General features: G+C 37.1%; 1 protein-coding gene across 3 annotated transcripts in view; it reads right to left on the bottom strand.

The window, feature by feature from the left end:
* SLC35F5 (solute carrier family 35 member F5) overlaps positions 1 to 21,612 on the bottom strand; it is a 50,476-nt gene that overhangs the window by 2,403 nt on the left and 26,461 nt on the right. For 2 of the 3 annotated variants that reach the window (XM_003275184.4, XM_030800994.1), the window contains exons 11-15: positions 19,851 to 19,955; positions 15,801 to 15,960; positions 7,378 to 7,468; positions 3,425 to 3,579; positions 2,155 to 2,248 (exon numbers count right to left, since the gene is read on the bottom strand). In XM_003275184.4, the coding sequence (XP_003275232.1) occupies positions 2,173 to 2,248; positions 3,425 to 3,579; positions 7,378 to 7,468; positions 15,801 to 15,960; positions 19,851 to 19,955 (587 nt within the window). In that variant the 3' untranslated portion in view covers positions 2,155 to 2,172. Of the gene's footprint in view, positions 1 to 2,154; positions 2,249 to 3,424; positions 3,580 to 7,377; positions 7,469 to 15,462; positions 15,961 to 19,850; positions 19,956 to 21,612 lie in introns of those variants that run through there. The other variant, XR_004027259.1, reaches the window with a different exon arrangement.

The following is a 21,612-nucleotide window of genomic DNA, read 5'->3' on the forward strand; positions in this document are numbered from 1 at the left end:
CCAAGAAAAATAATGCATAAATTACAGCATTAAAAAGCTTTCAAGAATACGAAGTCCTCACTTAATGTCATAGGTTCTAGGAAACTGACTTTAGGTCCCCGAATAACATTGTTTTGTTCAGTGTTGTTACGTTATAATGTTGATGCAAAAAAAAATAGTTTTGTTGTAATTCTGCTTAAAGTCACAGTTTATAAGAACCTATTGATGATGTTAAGTGAGGACTTACTGTAATTGTGTTTATGGTTTTTTTTAAATTTAAAGATGGCATATAAACATATATTTAGTTCCACTTGTTCTCCAAAACCTCACTAAAAAGAAAATAAAGGGTAAAAAATAAAAACATATATATTTTTTTAATAGAAATAAGGTCTCACTATGTTGCCCAGGCTAGTCTCAAACTCCTGAGCTCAAGTGATCCTCCTCGGCCTCCCAAAATGCTAGGATTACAGGCAGCAGTCACTGTGCCCAGCCTGGAATTATTTTCTTAAAAGGAATAAACCACATGGACAAAAAGAAAAGTAGAGAGATGAGAAAATAACAGCCAACTCTTGGTTAGCAATGGAAAAATAGGACCAGATATCTCTGTAAGGAGGGATGAAGAAACAACTAAAAACAAGAACACTGGTATAATGGCTATAGAAAAAGCAGACAGACACTCAGATGCCCTCTCTTACTTTTCACAGTTGGCCAAGTGCCTTTTCTCTATCCCAGGAGAAGACTTTAAGGTTTACTCTCCAAAAAAGGTAGTAACAGAGAATCTCTGGATAAGGGAAATACCAGGACGAATCCTACATAGCTCAGTTATAAGTAACAATTTTTTAGTGACAACAATATAAACACTGACTACAGATCTATCCAAAATTATGCAGTAACTATACAGGGATGATGAGGCAGAACTGATATGGAGATAGAAGGCATGCGAGGTGGGTGCAGAGGAGGAGTAAACCTGAAAATAATCTGTCCTCATTGATCTTAGTGGAAAAGTCAGCTGAAGATGCCTAAAACCGAGAACTCATGAAACACAAGTCATAAGCATGATACTTAGGGAGACAAGAAGGAAAATGCCAGAAGAATCAGCTAAGAGTTTAATTTCCTCAGAGTGGGAAGAGAATGAAAGCAGGATGAGCAGGGCAGGGAAGGGCAGGGGTAGCTGCCTTGTACAAAAAGTCTTGGAGAACTAGGGCTCAAACCATGTGCAGGTATAAACTAGATTGAAAAACAGCACACTAAAGGAAAACAGAAAACCAGGACTATTAGCCGTAGGTTAGAAGCAAGTTTACCATGAGGATAATGAAACTTAATCTTCAAGGCCAACGTAAGTGTTAACAATTGACAGGAGTTGTACAATGTTCTAGATAGGGAGGGAAAACTCAGTAGCAATCAAGAAACATTTCAATATAAATTGCCTAAAGATGTCTCAGAAAAAGGGGCCTGGGCCTTCAGAATTCTAGTAGTTTATTGTGATCTTTCATTCTAAATAAATAATCACTTTTGTACCTGCAAAATCTGTATGTTGCATTTAATTCAAGCATTCATTCAGCAAAATATTAAATGTCATGTACTCTATCATCGAAGACATATAAAAGACACTATTTCTTAAAATGTAAAAAATGGAAAAATATTCCAGAAGCATTGTTAAATGACAAAGCAATGTCAGTGAATGAGAATATACACTGTGCCAGTTATGTAAAACACACATAAAGACTAGTATTTTCCAACCAGTATATTGTACACCAGAATATTACATTTTTCTTTTATCATCAGAGAAAAAATATTTTTCTAAAGCATATTATTAAAATGACCCTTAGCATGAATAAAAATAAGAGTTAAAATTTCCTGATCATTTGAGTGAGGCACTATTGTACATACTTCATATTTATCAAGTATTTACTATTTTAACACCCTCATAAGGGAGGTTTTATTGTAATCCCATTTCACAAATAAGAAAGCCGGAGCATCAAGAGATTAAGAACCTTGCATAGGGCCACACAACTAGTATGTGGAGAAGACAGAATTGGAGTCCAGGCTTTAGCCCCTTTAGCCTTTAAGGCTGTATTGCCTCTCAAACAACTAATGATAAAAAAATCAATCCTTTGTTTGAATATTACATAAATAAGAACCTTATTCAATACTAAACCCAGCTCACATACAAACCTGGGCTACAGGCAACAGCTAACTAGCTCCATCCTCCTGAGAAACACTGTGCATAGAAATGAGACTCTCACACTGTTCGCTGTCTTCTGGAACTCTTAAGAAAAAAAAAAGCAATAATTAAGGAAAGCTTTAGAGATGAAAAGGAACCTTAACCCTTACTTACTCCATGTGCTGAAGCTACGTGGACAGCATGCAAGTCAGTGGCAGAACCATCACTAGGATAAAATTTCCCAATAACTTGTCCCAAGTTAGCGTTTTTTGTTTTTGTTTTTTAAATAAAAGATAAGGTCTCACTTTTTGTTTTTTAAATAAGAGACAGGGTATCACTTTGTCACCCAGGCTAAAGTGTAGTGGTGCTATCACAGTTCACTGCAGCTTTGAATTCCTGGGCTCAAGTGATCTTCCTACCTCAGCCTCCCAAGTAGCTTGGGACTACAGGTATATGCCATCATGTCTGGGTAATTTTTTTTTTTTTATTTACTTACAGACACGGTCTTGATATGTTGCCCAGGCTGGTCTCAAGCTCCTAGCCTCAAGCAATTCTCCCACCTCAGCCTCCAGAGTCACTAGAACCAAGTTCTTTTTATAGCAAAATGTAAAAAGCTTTCATTCTCAAAAAGAAAGAAATTGGAAAGAAAAACTGAGGCAATACTATTCTATCATGAATTATGCTCAAACCAATAAAAGTTTTCTATATTTAAGTTCGTTATGGCAAAACAGTAAACCTTTTGGTATTACCTGTGAATCAAAATTTTTTTTAAAAAATGTAGTTACTAGGCAGGCAAATCACTTGCGGTCAGGAATTCAAGGCCAGCCTGGCCAACATGGTGAAACCCTGTCTCTACTAAAAATACAAAAATTAGCTGGGCATGGTGGTACATGTCTGTAATCCCAGCTACTCAGGAGGCTGAGGCAGGAGAATCACTCGAACCCAGGAGGCAGAGGTTGCAGTGAGCTGAGATCGTGCCATTGCACTCCAGGCTGGGCTACAGAACAAGACTCTGTCAAGAAAGAGAAAAAAAGAAGAAAGAAAGAGAAGAAAGAGAGAAAGAGAGAAAGAAAAGGAAAGAAAGAGAGAAAGAAAGAAAGAGAAAGAATCTTATTACCCAAAAGATCTAAACAAATTATTTTATTTTTATCTGCCATAATATATAAGTTATCATCTTTCCATAATTCCTCACAAAATCTCTAAAAGCTAGGCCAGCATGATGCGATTCTCAGTTATCTAGCAAACACTATTTTTACAAATGTGTATTGGGACTAAACTTACCTCTGAATTCGATGTTTTCTGCATATAAAAGCAAATATTCTTCTGATTCCCACCATCACAGGATCCCAATTATTATAATGGCATAGGAGAGTTACAATAAAAAACGAAAAAAACACAGGGATAGCTCCTGCAAAAAATAACCAAGAAAACTGCACCTAAAAATAAAAGATAGAGGAAAAAACACACCCACAATTATCATTAAGGCAATTTCCCCCTTCAATGTAAGTTTTCTATTTGTGAAAACTAGCAGGAATAAGAATAACGGGAAGACAAAATTAAACACTGACAATGTATTAAGTGTATTATTATTAAATAAGAATTCAAGACTTCAGCTTACAATTCCATGTACCTAAATTACCAACAACAATAGTTCTTGCTTGGAAAATAGGCTAAAGGAAAGCCAAGAAAGCATACTTTCCATTTATAGGCATTGTACACTGAGAGTAGAGGTATACAGTATGAAACTTTGCTCCTGCACACCATGTTACTCATTTCTTCTTCACTGTTTGCTGCCTAGTCTCAAGTGGGTCCCTTTCCTTCGGTTTCTGAAGTCATCTTCAAAAAATGTACGTTTTCGTAAAAAGTTACAGTTGTGGTATGCTGTGTATGCTACAGTTCTTATGACAGTACCAAAAACAAATTAAGTGCAAATTTATGACACTCAAAACTAGCTTATCTAGTAATAAATGAAAAAAGCTCAAAATGAAATAATGACCAAGTAAAATAAAGAAAAAAATACAGGAATATTTTTACTAAGGAATGTTAGCCAGAGAAGACAAGCAACAAGACAAGCCTCATCAGTGAAGGGCCCTCTGATGTCAACAAGTCTGATCCTCCAATCCATCATTTATCAGGGTTGTCAAGAAAATAAAAAATATCTGTAAGTAGGGTGGAGGTATTAAAATCAAAAAGAAAAAAATAAATAAGAAAAACAAATATATAAATAAAAAGAAAATAAAAAATAATGAGATGCCATCCAAAACAAAACTCATTCTTCCCTTTCACTAGTTCACTTTTACCATCTAGACTCAACTAAAGATCAGAAAAAACTGTCAAAGAAGCCTACACTGATCAACTACTGAGACTTAAGTGTAACACACAGGAGGTGTGCTTTAAAAATAATGATGAAAATAGTAACTTCTATCTGTAAAATAGGTAAGGAAAACTGTTTTTGCCCTCTTTGAGAATTTAAAAAAAAAAAAAAAAGGCGTGGAATCATAGGTAAGACTCCCTCTGGTGGAAAACATATACTATTCCATTTCATAGCACCATCAGTCAGAGTAAACAGGTTTCGTGAGCATAATGTCTTTTATGAGGGAACTCACAGTGCATAATACAAGAATAATAACTGACAATTTTTAACATGCATGCCCTATTTGTATGGTATTCATACACAATGACTGAGTCAGCCTAAGAACACCCCGGAAAGAATAGTCATTAAACAAAAAGCCTTCATTTAGTTACGAAATTACCAATACATTTTAACATATTCCTGGAATATTTGCCAGAATTACTAATCATCAGGAAAAACCATGCTGCATTTAAATTATCCAAGATCAGAAAAGGTATTAAGAAATTATGAATAATGCGATTAAAAATGTAGATACAGTCGATAGAATTATTTCATGAATATTCAACTAAAAACCTTACTTCATAACTGAGTCAAAGCAAACTTAATAAAGATAGATAAAGCCCTAGAAGACTTTAGAAGGCAAGTTCACTTTCCACAATGTAGTTGTTTATATGTTGTCTCATAATAAAAAACTTCTAATGTGGTTTCCAACAAGCTAAGACAAAAGAAATGAAGCCATTTATTACAACAAAGAAAATTACCTATGCAAACAAAAATTTTTTCTCTAATTCCTAAATATATCTGAATATCAAATAGAATATGATCAGGGACGCTTCCTATTATATAAAATAATTATAAATGGATTTAAATAACCAATTTGTTTCAAGCACAACGTTAATAAATGCTAACATTCCAGAAGCTATATATAAATACAGTTAGCTAATTAAACCTAAAAGCCCTATAAAAGTAGATTTCTCTTATCATGTTTCTGTTACAGTTCCGGACACACCCTGCTGCTTTTTCCAGATGGAACCTCCCTAACCTCAATCCTGACACCAACACACAGCCTCCTCCTTTAACTGACTGCCCAGTTCTAGATATGAAGACAATCAAGAACACCAAATCTTTTCTTGATTGTCTTCATATCCAGAACTGGGCAATCAGTTAAAGTTTGGTTATGTTTTTATAATTAATTGCATGTACATACATTTCTCCCTGTTTTGCCTTTATCCTAAAATACTTTATTAAACAAATTATAACCATTATTATTTGTAATGACAATTATTAAATGACTAATCATTTAATACAATTAGGTCCCCTGTGACTATTCTCTTAAAAATGCCTGAACATTAACCTGCAATTTTTTTTCAATCTACGAAAGCTATGTTTTTAAAATATCAGTACAATAAAGATGATTTACACAGTAGTCTACCAAAATCCTCTAACAAGTAGCACCTTCCCAGTTTCACAACCAGTTTGGTTCAGATTCAGGATTATGACCTGAAGGTGAAGAAGGGCCTAGATATTACTTAAATCTGTAAAAGAATGATGTGTAATAATGTGCAATGTTAGTGTTACATAGAATATCCACATTATTTGAAAATGCAAATTATGTAAGATAATTAATTCTCAATTAAGGAGAGAATCTCAGTTCTTTAACCATGACAAATAAGTAAGAAATTACTGAACCATAAAACAATGTTAAATATCAGTAAAGAATTATTTTATAAATAAAGAGGATATATACCACTAAGCATATTATGCTTTTATCTTTTTTTTTTTTTTTTTTTTTTTTGAGATGGAGCCTTGTTCTGTTGCACAGGCTGGAGTGCAATGGCATGATCTCGGCTCACTGCAACCTCCGCCTCCCGGGTTCAAGTGATTCTCCTGCCTCAGCCTCCCAAGTAGCTGGGATTACAGGTGCACACCATCACACCCAGCTAATTTTTGTATTTTTAGTAGAGACAGGGTTTCACCATGCTGGCCAGGCTGGTCTTGAACTCCTGACCTCAAGTGATCTGCCTGCCTCGGCCTCCCAAGTGCTGGGATTACAGGTGTGAGCCACCGCGCCTGGCTAAGACCTAGAGAAAAATAGGTTTAAATTTTGATTATTGCTTGTACACATTATAAGCCTTTGGGCCTTGAAGTATTTCCCTATTCAAATTATATTAGACTAAAACACACACACACTCACGCTTCTGTGACTTAGTAGTTGCAGTTAAATGCCTACATATACTGAACTGTGTGATAAATGGCTATGCTCCATCTTTCAGTGCTGGGCAACAGCATACCTCTGTTCTTCCTGCTACACCCAGGAGCACTGAATAAACTCTTCCCTTCTAGGCTGCTGGCAGAAACATCCCAGATTCTCTTTTCTGTGGTGTTAGCATTGTCAATATTTATCACAAGAATCCCCACATCCATACTAGTTCTTCAGAGAAGAGGGATGGGACACCCACTCTGCTGAGTCCAGATAGAGATGGCTAACTTTCACTGCAAACAACGTTATTCATGTGCTGCTCATTCAGCACAGTGTTAAGGAATCTGTGATAGGGTTTATCGCAGAAACTAAAATGCTTATATGATAAAATGTGACTTAACAAAGAACATCTGGAACAGAATCAGCTCAAAAACTGGAGAACTACATATGAAGACGATGCCCTTAACTTAGAAATTTAGGGAAAAAATGGAAAAGCTAAAAATGGAAATTATCTATTTCTTTGGTATTTTTTTTATTTCTATGTAGTAAAGCACCTTGGAAGAGAAAGCATCAAGTATTATTTATGTTTGTATCCTTATAATTTAATCACATCTCAACTTTCATTAAGTTTGTTTTAATAACATACCTAAAAGATCTATGAATAATAAACAGTTTCCTTACCTTTTGCATACACATGTCAGCTATTATGGACAGAGGTATTGTAAGGCTTAGTGCAAGTGTGCCTATCAATGATGAGGTAAGAAAGCAGCCCCTAAAAAAAAAAGAAAATATACATTTCTATATTTAAAAAAACAACCAAAGAAAAACACTGAACAAAGACTTTCTACCCTATAATATAGGCTTGTGAGATCAGGAGCAAAGATAAGAGGCTAGGATGCATTGAGACATAAAATATAATAAAGTTATTAAGATGATTCTCAAAGTTTTTCTTCAAATATTAAAAATACAAATATATAAGTATAAAAAGCTCAAAATATTTTATGCTATCTTCAAGATCTGTTTGCAGATATTATTCAACTTTGGATGTATAGCTTAAATTTCATTAATTTTTTTAAAAAACTGTTGAACAGTTATTACAGTTTTGTGATGATATGTAGATAAGAAAGAAAACAGCATTATTAACATTGCAGGACAATACTTCACACACAGACTTTAAGGAAGCGATAAGCCAACATGTGATTCTGTCATCAAGCAAAAATATCTCACCTTCATGAACACTAAAATAACGTGTTACTCTTTTGATTTGGCTTGGCATAAAAAAGAAAGACTTGAATATTCTTAAAAAATATTTTCATGAAGATGGCCAAATAAGAACAGCTCTGGTCTACAACGCCCAGCATGAGCGACGCAGAAGATGGGTGATTTCTGCATTTCCATCTGAGGTACCGGGTTCATCTCACTAGGGAGTGCCAAACAGTGGGTGCAGGACAGTCGGTGCAGCGCACTGTGCGTGAGCCGAAGCAGGGTGAGGCATTGCCTCACTCGGGAAGCGCAAGGGGTCAGGGAGCTCCCTTTCCTAGTCAAAGAAAGGGGTGACAGACGGCACCTGGAAAATCGGGTCACTGCCACCCTAATACTGCGCTTTTCCAACAGGCTTGGAAAACGGCACACCAGGAGATTGTGTCCCGCACCTGGCTCAGAGGGTCCCACGCCCACAGAGTCTCACTGATTGCTAGCACAGCAGTCTGAGATCAAACTGCAAGGTGGCAGCGAGGCTGGGGGAGGGGCACCCGCCATTGCCCAGGCTTAAGTAAACAAAGCAGCCAGGAAGCTCGAACTGGGTGGAGCCCACCACAGCTCAAGGATGCCTGCCTGCCTCTATAGGCTCCACCTCTGGGGGCAGGGCACAGACAAACAAAAAGTCAGCAGGAACCTCTGCAGACTTAAATGTCCCTGTCCGACAGCTTTGAAGAGAGTAGTGGTTCTCCCAGCACGCAGCTGGAGATCTGAGAACTGGCAGACTCCCTCCTAAAGTGGGACCTTGACCCCTGAGCAGCCTAACTGGGAGGCACCCCCAAGTAGGGACAGACTGACACCTCACTCGGCCGGGTACTCCTCTGAGACAAAACTTCCAGAGCAACGATCAGACAGCTGAATTTGCGGTTCACAAAAATCCACTGTTCTGCAGACACCGCTGCTGTCACCCAGCCAAACAGGGTCTGGAGTGGACCTCTAGCAAACTCCAACAGACCTGAAGCTGAGGGTCCTGTCCATTAGAAGGAAAACTAACAAACAGAAAGAACACCCACACCAAAAACCCATCTGTACATCACCATCATCAAAGACCAAAAGTAGAAAAAACTACAAAGATGGGGAGAAAACAGAGCAGAAAAACTGGAAGCTCTAAAAGCAGAGCGCCTCTCCTCCTCCAAAGGAATGCAGTTCCTTACCAGCAATGGAACAAAGCTGGATGGAGAATGACTTTGATGAGTTGAGACAAGAAGGCTTCAGACGATCCATCTACTCCGAGCTACAGGAGGAAATTCAAACCAATGGCAAAGAAGTTAAAAACTTTGAAAAAAAAATTAGACAAATGTTTAACTGAAATAGCCAATGCAGAGAAGTGCTTAAAGGAGCTGATGGAGCTGAAAGCCAAGTTTTGAGAACTACGCGAAGACTGCAGAAGCCTCAGTAGCTGATGCGATCAACTGGAAGAAAGGGTATCAGTGAATGAAGATCAAATGAATGAAATGAAGCGAGAAGGGAAGTTTAGAGAAAAAAGAATAAAAAGAAACGAACAAAGCCTCCAATAAATATGGGACTATGTGAAAAGACCAAACCTACGTCTGATTGGTGTACCTAAAAGTGACAGGGAGAATGGAACCAAGTTGGAAAACACTCTGCAAGATATTATCCAGGAGAACTTCCCCAATCTAAGCAAGGCAGGCCAACATTCAGATTCAGGAAATACAGAGAACGCCACAAAGATACTCCTCGAGAAGAGCAACTCCAAGACACATAATTGTCAGATTCACCAAAGTTGAAATGAAGGAAAAAATGTTAAGGGCGACCAGGAAGAAAGGTCGGGTTACCCACAAAGGGAAGCCCATCAGACTAACAGCTGATCTCTTGGCAGAAACTCTACAAGCCAGAAGAGAGTGGGGGCTGATATTCAACATGCTTAAAGAAAAGAATTTTCAACCCAGAATTTCATATCCAGCCAAACTAAGCTTCATAAGTGAAGGAGAAATAAAATACTTCACAGACAAGCAAATGCTGAGTGATTTTGTCACCACCAGACCTGCCCAAACAGAGCTCCTGAAGGAAGCACTAAACATGGAAAGGAACAACCGGTACCAGCCACTGCAAAATCATGCCAAATTGTAAAGACCATCGAGGCTAGGAAGAAACTGCTTCAACTAATGAGCAAAATAACCAGCTAACATCATAATGACAGGATCAAATTCACACATAACAATATTAACTTTAAATGTAAACGGGCTAAATGCTCCAATTAAAAGACACAGACTGGCAAATTGGATAAAGAGTCAAGACCCATCAGTGTGCTGTATTCAGGAAACCCATCTCATGCGCAGAGACACACATAGACTCAAAATAAAGGCATGGAGGGAGATCTACCAAGCAAATGGAAAACAAAAAAAGGCAGGGGTTGCAATCCTAGTCTCTGATAAAATAGACTTTAAACCAACAAAGATCAAAAGAGACAAAGAAGGCCATTACATAATGGTAAAGGGATCAATTCAACCAGAAGAGCTAACCATCCTAAATATATATGCACCCAACACAGGAGCACCCAGATTCATAAAGCAAGTCCTGAGTGACCTACAAAGAGACTTAGACTCCCACCCAATCATAATGGGAGATTTTAACACCCCACTGTCAACATTAGACAGATCAATGAGACAGAAAGTTAACAAGGATACCCAGGAATTGAACTCAGCTCTGCACCAAGTGGACCTAATAGACATCTACAGAACTCTCCACCCCAAATCAACAGAATATACATTTTTTTCAGCACCACACCACACCTATTCCAAAATTGACCACATAGTTGGAAGTAAAGCTCTCCTCAGCAAATGTAAAAGAACAGAAATTATAACAAACTGTCTCTCAGACCACAGTGCAATCGAACTAGAACTCAGGATTAAGAAACTCACTCAAAACCGCTCGACTACATGGAAACTGAACAACCTGCTCCTGAATGACTACTGGGTACATAATGAAAGGAAGGCAGAAATAAAGATGTTCTTTGAAACCAACGAGAACAAAGACACAACATACCAGAATCTCTGGGACACATTCAAAGCAGTGTGTAGAGGGAAATTTATAGCACTAAATGCCCACAAGAGAAAGCAGGAAAGATCCAAAATTGACTCCCTAACATCACATTTAAAAGAACTAGAAAAGCAAGAGCAAACACATTCAAAAGCTAGCAGAAGGCAAGAAATAACTAAAATCGGAGCAGAACTGAAGGAAATAGAGACACAAAAAACCCTTCAAAAAATTAATGCATCCAGTAGCTGGTTTTTTGAAAAGATCAACAAAATTGATAGACCACTAGCAAGACTAATAAAGAAGAAAAGAGAGAAGAATAAAATAGATGCAATAAAAAATGATAAAGGGGATATCACCACCGATCCCACAGAAATACAATCTACCATCAGAGAATACTACAAACACCTCTATGCAAATAAACGAGAAAATCTAGAAGAAATGGATAAATTCCTCGACACATACACCCTCCCAAGACTAAACCAGGAAGAAGTTGAATCTCTGAATAGGCCAATAACAGGCTCTGAAACTGCGGCAATAATCAATAGCTTACCAACCAAAAAGAGTCCAGCACCTGATGGATTCACAGCCGAATTCTACCAGAAGTACAAGGAGGAGCTGGTACCATTCCTTCTGAAACTACTCCAATCAATAGAAAAAGAGGGAATCCTCCCTAACACATTTTATGAGGCCAGCATCATCCTGATACCAAAGCCTGGCAGACACACAACCAAAAAAGAGAATTTCAGACCAATATCCCTGATGAACATTGATGCAAAAATCCTCAATAAAATACTGTCAAACCAAATCCAGCAGCACATCAAAAAGCTTATACACCATGATCAAGTAGGCTTCATCCCTGGGATGCAAGGCTGGTTCAACATACGCAAATCAATAAATGTAATCCAGCATATAAACAGAACCAAAGACAAAAACCACATGATTATCTCAATAGATGCAGAAGAGGCCTTTGACAAAATTCAACAACGCTTCATGCTAAAAACTCTCAATAAATTAGGTATTGATGGGACGTATCTCAAAATAATAAGAGCTATCTATGACAAACCCACAGCCAATATCATACTGAATGGGCAAAAACTGGAAGGATTCCCTTTGAAAACGGGCACAAGACAGGGATGCCCTCTTTCACCACTCCTATTCAACATTGTGTTGGAAGTTCTGGCCAGGGCAATCAGGCAGGAGAAGGAAATAAAGGGTATTCAATTAGGAAAAGAGGAAGTCAAACTGTCCCTGTTTGCAGATGACATGATTGTATATTTAGAAAACCCCATTGTCTCAGCCCAAAATCTCCTCAAGCTGATAAGCAACTTCAGCAAAGTCTCAGGATACAAAATCAGTGTACAAAAATCACAAGCATTCTTGTACACCAATCACAGACAAACAGAGAGCCAAATCATGAGTGAACTCCCATTCACAATTGCTTCAAAGAGAATAAAATACCTAGGAATCCAACTTACAAGGGACGTGAAGGACCTCTTCAAGGAGAACTGCAAACCACTGCTCAATGAAATAAAAGAGGATACACACAAATGGAAGAACATTCCATGCTCATGGGTTGGAAGAATCAATATCACGACAATGGCCATACTGCCCAAGGTAATTTACAGATTCAATGCCATCCCCATCAAGCTACCAATGACTTTCTTCACAGAATTGGAAAAAACTACTTTAAAGTTCATATGGAACCAAAAAAGAGCCCGCATCGCCAAGTCAATCCTAAGCCAAAAGAACAAAGCTGGAGGCATCACGCTACCTGACTTCAAACTATACTACAAGGCTACAGTAACCAAAACAGCATAACTGGTACCAAAACAGAGACATAGATCAATGGAACAGAATAGAGCCCTCAGAAATAATGCCACATATCTACAACTATCTGATCTTTGACAAACCTGACAAAAACAAGAAATGGGGAAAGGATTCCCTATTTAACAAGTGGTGCTGGGAAAACTGGCTAGCCATATGTAGAAAGCTGAAACTGGATCCCTTCCTTACACCTTAAACAAAAATTAATTCAAGATGGATTAAAGACTTATATGTTAGACCTAAAACCATAAAAACCCTAGAAGAAAACCTAGGCAATACCATTCAGGACATAGGCATGGGCAAGAACTTCATGTCTAAAACATCAAAAGCAATGGCAACAAAAGCCACAATTGACAAATGGGATCTAATTAAACTAAAGAGCTTCTGCACAGCAAAAGAAACTACCATCAAAGTGAACAGGCAACCTACAAAATGGGAGAAAATTTTCGCAACCTACTCATCTGACAAAGGGCTAATATCCAGAATCTACAATGAACTCAAACAAATTTACAAGAAAAAAACAAACAACCCCATCAAAAAGTGGGTGAAGGACATGAACAGACACTTCTCAAAAGAAGATATTTATGCAGCCAAAAAACACATGAAAAAATGATCATCACTGGCCATCAGAGAAATGCAAATCAAAATCACAATGAGATACCATCTCACACCAGTTAGAATGGCCATCATTAAAAAGTCAGGAAACAACAAGTGCTGGAGAGGATGTAGAGAAATAGGAACACTTTTACACTGTTGGTGGGACTGTAAACTAGTTCAACCATTGTGGCAGTCAGTGTGGTGACTCCTCAGGGATCTAGAACTAGAAATACCATTTGACCCAGCCATCCCATTACTGGGTATATACCCAAAGGACTATAAATCATGCTGCTATAAAGACACATGCACACGTATGTTTATTGCGGCACTATTCACGATAGCAAAGACTTGGAACCAACCCAAATGTCCAACAACGATAGACTGGATTAAGAAAATGTGGCACATATACACCATGGAATACTATGCAGCCATAAGAAATGATGAGTTCACGTCCTTTGTAGGGACATGGATGAAACTGGAAAACATCATTCTCAGTAAACTATCGCAAGGACAAAAAACCAAACGCCGCATGTTCTCACTCATAGGTGAGAATTGAACAATGAGAACACATGGACACAGGAAGGGGAACATCACACTCCGGGGACTGTTGTGGGGTGGGGGGAGGGGGGAGGGACAGCATTAGGAGATATACCTAATGCTAAATGACGAGTTAATGGGTGCAGCACACCAACATGGCATATGGATACATATGTAACAAACTTGCACATTGTGCACATGTACCCTAAAACTTAAAGTATAATAATAAATATATATATATATTTTTCTTGTTGTTTTCATTTTTCTAACAATTGTCCTAACCGAAAGCTAAGCTCTTTATTTTCACTTTGAATTATCAATGTGGGTATGAAATTTTGAAATATCTATCTGCATACAATCTGGTTGAATTCAAAGAAGATATTATACCCAATGGAGACAGATGAGCCATTTATAAAGACTGATAATTTGGGCATACAAGGAGAAAATGAATTATAAGCCAAGATAAAACCATAATGTATATCGTTAGGACTACAGATCCATGGAAGTTATAGCCAAGTAAAATCTAGCTCAGTATATGTCAGAATTAATAATGCTGTCCTGCAATAAAAGGGGCTATCTCTCAATAAAGTGTCACTAGAATTAATGAACAGAGGCTGAACAACGAGTCCTTATTGATGAGGTAAAGGAAACTTAAGTACTTGTGGTTCCCACTACTTAGCTGCTCTGTGAAAAGAGCATTCAGGGTCAAATATAGCATACGTTCTTGGATATTTATCACACAGAGTACTATAATAAAAAACCTGTGAGGTAGAATTATAAAGCCTGTTTGACTTAATCCAGCTTTTAAAGTGGATCCAATTTAGCTGATGGCTAAAGCCTTTTGTCATCTGTTAATAGTTGAGGTTAAAAAAATCGAGTATCTAAAATGTACATAATTAAAGATGAAAAAATTAATGAGTAAATGGATTATGATTTTAAAGAATTTTAGATCAGCAAAGGAGTTTAGATAAGAACATAAATTACTACAATACAAAGTAAATCTTTAAGTATTACACAAAAGAGAGTGATACGGGGGATACCAAGAAAATAGGTATTCCTTAACTGGGCAGGGAGACACAGCACTATAGGCAGAGCATTAAGGAAGACTCTGCAAAAAAGTCTATTTCTGTTGCAGTCTTTTACAAGGGAAAACTAGTTACCAGTTTCAATGGGTATGTAATAAAATTCATTTTATTCATTTATGTTTTATTCATTCTATTCATTTCAAGTTTCTATTAAATAAAAATAGGATTAAGTATAAAACTCTGTTATTTGAAAGGTCTCTCAAACTCCATACATGGTACTGTCTTCAAATTATTTTATCATCGCATATCAACATATTGGATATATAGCACATCAAAGTATTGTTAACATCTCAAATCAATCAGAGTTTAAGGTTTACATATCTGGCTCACCCATATGAAAGGTCCTGAAAATAAGTAAAACAGAAACATCTATGAACAAGCAAACAGATATTCCAAAGCCTCTTAAATATGCACCATCTCCTGGATTCTCAATTAGAACTCATGCATTCATATTTGGCATACATACCTCATATGTTTGGATATCCATTAGATAATGACTACTTTCATTTGCATAATACTCCACTTTCTAAAAGATTTTTACAGATTTAGATCATTCATATTCATTCTTTCATTCAACAAGTATTTATTGAGCTCCTTCTGTGGACAAGGCACTACTCTGGAATGGGCACACAGAAGTTAAAAAACAAAGTCCCTGCTCTAGTGGAGTTAAAGTATTCAGTTGTATGTGTGTTGCAGAATGGGGTGCACAGGAAGGGCCACCAGCAAACAGACAAATATAAACGCTTAAAATATCCAAAAATTAATCAACTGATAATTAATAATTGGAGAATAAACAGTACATACCACAACCACAGGAACTCTGAGAGTACTGTTCCAATAAGGCCATTAATGATAATGCACATTAATACTACTTTATTGGGAAACTCGAAGTCCTCAAATCCAGTATAATGAAGTAAAAAGAAACCTGGCCATAAGAGCAGCAGATTAAACAAACCTACAAAACCTGAACACGTATAAAAGAGACAAAAGTTAAAATTGTGATTCATTTCTATTTTCCAAGCTTATTAACTCTAAAATCAAAATTAGATTTTGCACAAAAGCACTCTGGGAGGTTTCCTTAGCTAAAACTTCTGTTGGTTTGTTTTTAAGTCAGTCCTGTGAATAGCTCAACACCATAAAAAAAAAAAAAAAACTGTCTGAAGCAACTGGTGATCACTCAGTTCAACTATCCACACTGTATGGGAGCAACTACTATGGAAAACCACTTAGAACAACTCAACAAGAAGGGTTGTTAACCTTAGCTACTGATGATATAGTGCCCTAGAACTTAAAAGAAATAACTGGTATGTATGTGTTTGTGTATTCAGCCTAAATTAATTTTGAGGAATTAGATGGTTTGCTCTCTGATTCAATTATTTATGTCCAAAACACTTGTGCTATGCGAGCAATAATGGAAGAAGGTTTCAAAGGAGATAAAACTCTTGGTTCCTGCATTCCCAGACCTCTAACTAGTTAGTGAGAAAGTATGTACACACAAAGAGCTATTCAACATATGAGCAAAGTACAGACTGACTAGTTATTAAGGAAAGCCATCCCACATAGTGGTTAAGTGTGTGCTCGGCAGTCTGACTGCCTGGGTCCAATCCCAGCTCTATCTATCATTCAATAGTAGTGCAAGCCTTATACCTCTTTAAGCCTCACTTTTCCAATCTATAAACATAAAATAATATTTAATAATATTTAATTAAGTTGCTGGGAAGATTAGACAAAACACAAAATATAGCACAGTATCTGGCACATAGTAAGCGCTTAATAAAAGTTAGCTAATATTATTATAGAAATTAAGTTTATATATGACTATATACATGTGAAAGTAAAGACTATAAAGAAAAAAGATTACAATTGTATAATAAATTTTGTTGTACTTCCTATACAGTTTATGTCACAAATTTGCTATATGATTTATGCGGAAACTATATAGTTTTCTTAAAAGAAAATTAAATTACAGTAGATATATAATTGATACTTACTATGTCACCTAAATAATAAACCGGTCTTTAGGATGCCTAGTTAAATCTTAACAGGGCAGGAGCACCTACTCTCTATCTGATGCTAAAGACTCACTGCCACCCCACTTCTATGAAGGGGGTCAAATAAGTCTGCCTTTCCCAGCAAGTTCCCACCCTCCACCCCACCCCATCTTCTGCAGCTCATGACTAATCGATGGAGGCTTTATGAGGCCAGTCATTATGGCTCAAGGCCCAGACATATTAGCTGCTCTCCCTCGGCTCCACACCTCAGTACCTGCAATGAACTGGGCCAAACCTCAGTTATACTTGTGTGCCACATGGTTCCTTCCCCTTCTCTATCTTGCTTCCTTCACTCCAAGTTTTTCCTTCAGCAAACTCCCTACAATAAATCACCCACAAAAATTCCCCATCTCATATCCTGTTTTAGGGAGCCCAACTATTATGGTTTGGCTCTGTGTCCCCACCCAAATCTCATCTCGAATTGTAATTCCCACGTGTCAGGGAGGTACCTGGTGGGAGGTGACTGGATCATGGGGGTGGTTTTCCCCATGCTGTTCCCGTCATAGTGAGTTCTTACAAGATTTGATGGTTTTAAAGTGTTTGGCAGTTCCCCCTTCACAAGTTCTCTCTCTCTTGCCAGTGTGTAAAACATGCCTTGCTTTCCCTTCACCTTATGCCATGATTGTAAGTTTCCTGAGGCCTCCCCAGCCACGCAGAACTGTGAGTCAACTAAACCTCTTTTGTTTAAAAATTACCCAGTCTCAGGTAGTTCTTTATAGCAGTGTGAAAACAGACTAATACACCAACTTAAGACATCTATTGATTAAAAAAACAACAACAAAAGAACACATACACAGAAAGGACACATGACATAAAATGCTTAAATAACATTACAAAGTTGTTTTAATGAAACACCAAAATGTGGCATTACCAAGAACTAAATCTATTTTCTGGTCCCTGAAGTGCTGAGTCTATGAAATCCCACATAAGTTAACATCCTTTGACCTAGAGACAAAAGTCCCAATGACCCCACCTATTCCCTAGACTGCCCAGAATCTGGCGCCACATGCCTTTCTGTTCTTCCACAAAGCGAAGTTCCAGCACAATCATTCAGATCTACTCACTGCTCCCTGTTAAGCCTCTGCTCACACTCCCTTGCCTGAAGAGCCCCCAACATCCCAATCCTAACTTCTCCGAATCCTGTCTATTCTAAAGCCCAGGGCAGATCAATATTGCTTTACATATCACATCACATATGAACAGGAGCAACACAAGCTACCTGTCTATATGCACTCTCCCTAATATGAGTAAATTAAGCAATTTTTCTTGCAAGTTGTCAATGTTTAAATTTTTAAAAAGTACCACTGACCCAACCACCTAACACTAAAAAAAACTAGCATTTTATTCCATTCCAAATAAAATTTTCTATGACTCTCAAATAAAATATCATTAAAATTATCTTTTCTTTTTTAAGAGACAGCATCTTACTCTGTCACCCAGGCTAGAATGCAGAGACACATTCATAGCTCACTGCAGACTTGAACTCCTGGACTCAAGTGATTCTCCTGCCTCAGCCTCTCAAGTAGCTGGGATTACAAACACATGTAACCAAACCTGGCTATTATGCTATATTTCTTGAATTTCTATATTTAAAAAGAATTTAAGCAATCATTCAGCCTCATGGCTTTTCAAACATTTTATTTTTCTTAGTCTTTAGGTACAAGTATTTAAACTACTTTTAGTTTTAAAATAGTTTTAAAATAGTCTTTCAAAAAAAAAAAATAGAAATGCAGTCTCCCTATGTTGCCCAGGCTGATCTTGAATCCCTGGCTTCAAGCAATCCTCCTGCCTCAGCCTCTCAAAGTGCTGGGATCACAGGCGTGAGCCACCATGCCCAGCCATAAGAAAAATCTTTACTACAAATTAAATTCTAGTGCATAATGCTCAACAAAGTAGAGCTGTTCCACAGGTGAAGCAGCAAAGGAGTCCAAGAACTAGACCCCTGCATGCAACTCTATTTCCTTCCAACCATCCCAGGAGCCTACCTATTCCCTAAATCACAGTTTAGAGGCCATTCATCTAGTCCAACTTCCTCATATTTCAGATGCCTATGAGATAAATAAAGTTACAACAGCTGGATTCCAGGTCTCCTGACTCCTTGTAAGCTACACTTTGAACTCTTATCACTGAGCTTCTTTATCTATTTATATTCAGATATCTTTTGAAAGATACCTTGTCAATGTGTTCTTCTTCTGCAGTCCTACAGATAGCGCAAGTTCTTTCCTGAACTGATGTTAGGCAAGGGAAAATTTATAAACCATATCCAGAAACTATAATTGGGTAATTTGAGAATGAATCTATGTTATAAAAGTGTCTGTGTCTTAAAGATAAAATGCAAATGAAAAGCCTTTAAATGGCCCACAATTTTTAATGTACGTAAGTATATAGACTGCGACAGCATTAAACATATAATTCGGGGGCAGTCTCCCCAATCCTTTGCTAACTATTCAAAAATGGCAAAATGTAAAATACAGCAGGTAAACTCTCACATGCTTATAAGAGCATAAATTTGTCATATCAATGAGATAAATATCTGACTTGCAGTCTGAAGACATCAATTTGAAAAAAGTGTTAGGAGTTTCTTTCTGTCTCACAGTGAGGAGATGGGCATTCCCTCATAGGTGCACAACCATGCAGGATAAAGTAAGGAAAACATTGGGATTGGCCTTCATAATCTTTAAATGGTTTTAAAGAATCATATGGAATTTAAAAAAAGGCTTCCCTATTCCCTCCAAAAAACAAAGGCAAAACCCTGTGTTGATCATTTAGAGTAAATAGCCTCCCAAGTTAAACATATTCTTACCAAAGAACATTGGAATATCCAACTTGTCTTCTCTATCTACTTTTCTCTTAATCATAACAATATAGACAGCATAGAGCATGGCTCCAGCAAGAGACCAAATGGAACCTGTAAAAATGGACATGATTTAAAGCAACCACTCATTAACTCATTCAATATACATGTAAAATCCAATAATGTGTCAGATAATATTGCAAGAATATACAAAAGTGAAAAGAGATATACTGATATAAATCACCTTTATATTGACATAAAGATACATAATGAAAAGGTATAGCCTACCCCAGCCACGTCTTCTAGGAATACAGGAAGGAGTTTAATGTGTTAACAAATGAATGCAAAAGCATTCACCTCAATGATCTGACCAAAACCTATATATATTATAATAATACAACTCCAAAGTAATACTTTGTTTTTAATTTAGAAATGAATGTTTCTTATTTTACCCTACATAAACAATCTTGACACCTGGCATTTTCCAACTTAACAAATGTTTCTTTCCATCACTAAGCTGTTGCTGGTATTGTCTTCCTTACCCCCATATATCATTCTTAATATGTATTGCACTACCACTCCCATCTTAAAGGCTCTGTTGAAGTTTCATTTCTTCCACAAAGCATCCTCTAACGGGCTGTATTTCCGTCTTCTGTCTTCTGTTTTAAACAATATTTATTATTGTCAAGTATGGTATTAGTTTAATCCCTAGTAGCTTCCTTTTATAAATCTCATATTGTTCCAAATCAAGAACTCCTTGAAAACTGCAAACACATAATTTATACTTTTTAATGTCCCAAAATAGCTAACATAATACAGATCTCACAGTACAGGAATAATAAATACTGATTCTCTTTATAAACTCTTTCTCGAAAACATTTAAACTTTTCAAAACAGCTAAATAATGTTCTGCCAAGTGGTCATATTCAATACTTTAATCAATTATTCAAAAGATGAATGTTTTATTAAATTTTTTTTATTATTTTCAAACTTTTTTTAAAAGCTAAGGAAAAGCCCGTCAACAAAATCTCGCATACACATGCACATACCAAATACATATATCATTTTATATACACAAAGCTGCTCTGCGTGAGAAAGAGGTGGGGAGGCTCAAAGCACAGCTCACTGGGTAGTAGCTAGGAATAATTTAGAAAGCATTGTTCTATTCAATAAACCTCAAATATCTAAAGAAGTATTCAAAGAGAAATAATTAATCTAGGTTTATTTTTTATTATGAGGTCTCACTATGCTGCCCAGGCTGGTCTTGAACTCCTGGCCTCAAGCGATTCTCCCACCTTGGCCTCCCAAAGCACTGGGATAACAGGCATGAGTTACCATGCTCAGCCCAGCTAGGTTCTGATTACTTTTGCTTTTGTTAAGTCTAAGCAATGGATCAAAATCTAAGTGTTCACCATAGCAGTAACTATGAATCAAGAATCAAGAGTAAATGACAATATTCATGGGTGAAGATATGACAGCAACAGGAAATTTGTATAGCCTCAAAGTATCCCCCACAAGATGCTTATTACTTACAATGGGAAAAATTAGTAACTTTACGCTGGAGTAGGGTGGTTAATTTTAACCACCTTAAAATTAACATTACCAGCAACAGGACAAATCAGTATCATGTGCCTTTTGGTAGAATGCACTGATCGGGAAACAGTATCACTTCCATTATATTCTTACATATACATGCACAACCTCAATTTAACCAAAGAAAATGTCAGACAAATGCAAATTGAGGGACATTCTACAAACCAACTAGGTGGTA

This window comes from Nomascus leucogenys, chromosome 20, assembly GCF_006542625.1.
Source record: "Nomascus leucogenys isolate Asia chromosome 20, Asia_NLE_v1, whole genome shotgun sequence".
NCBI lineage: Eukaryota > Metazoa > Chordata > Mammalia > Primates > Hylobatidae > Nomascus > Nomascus leucogenys.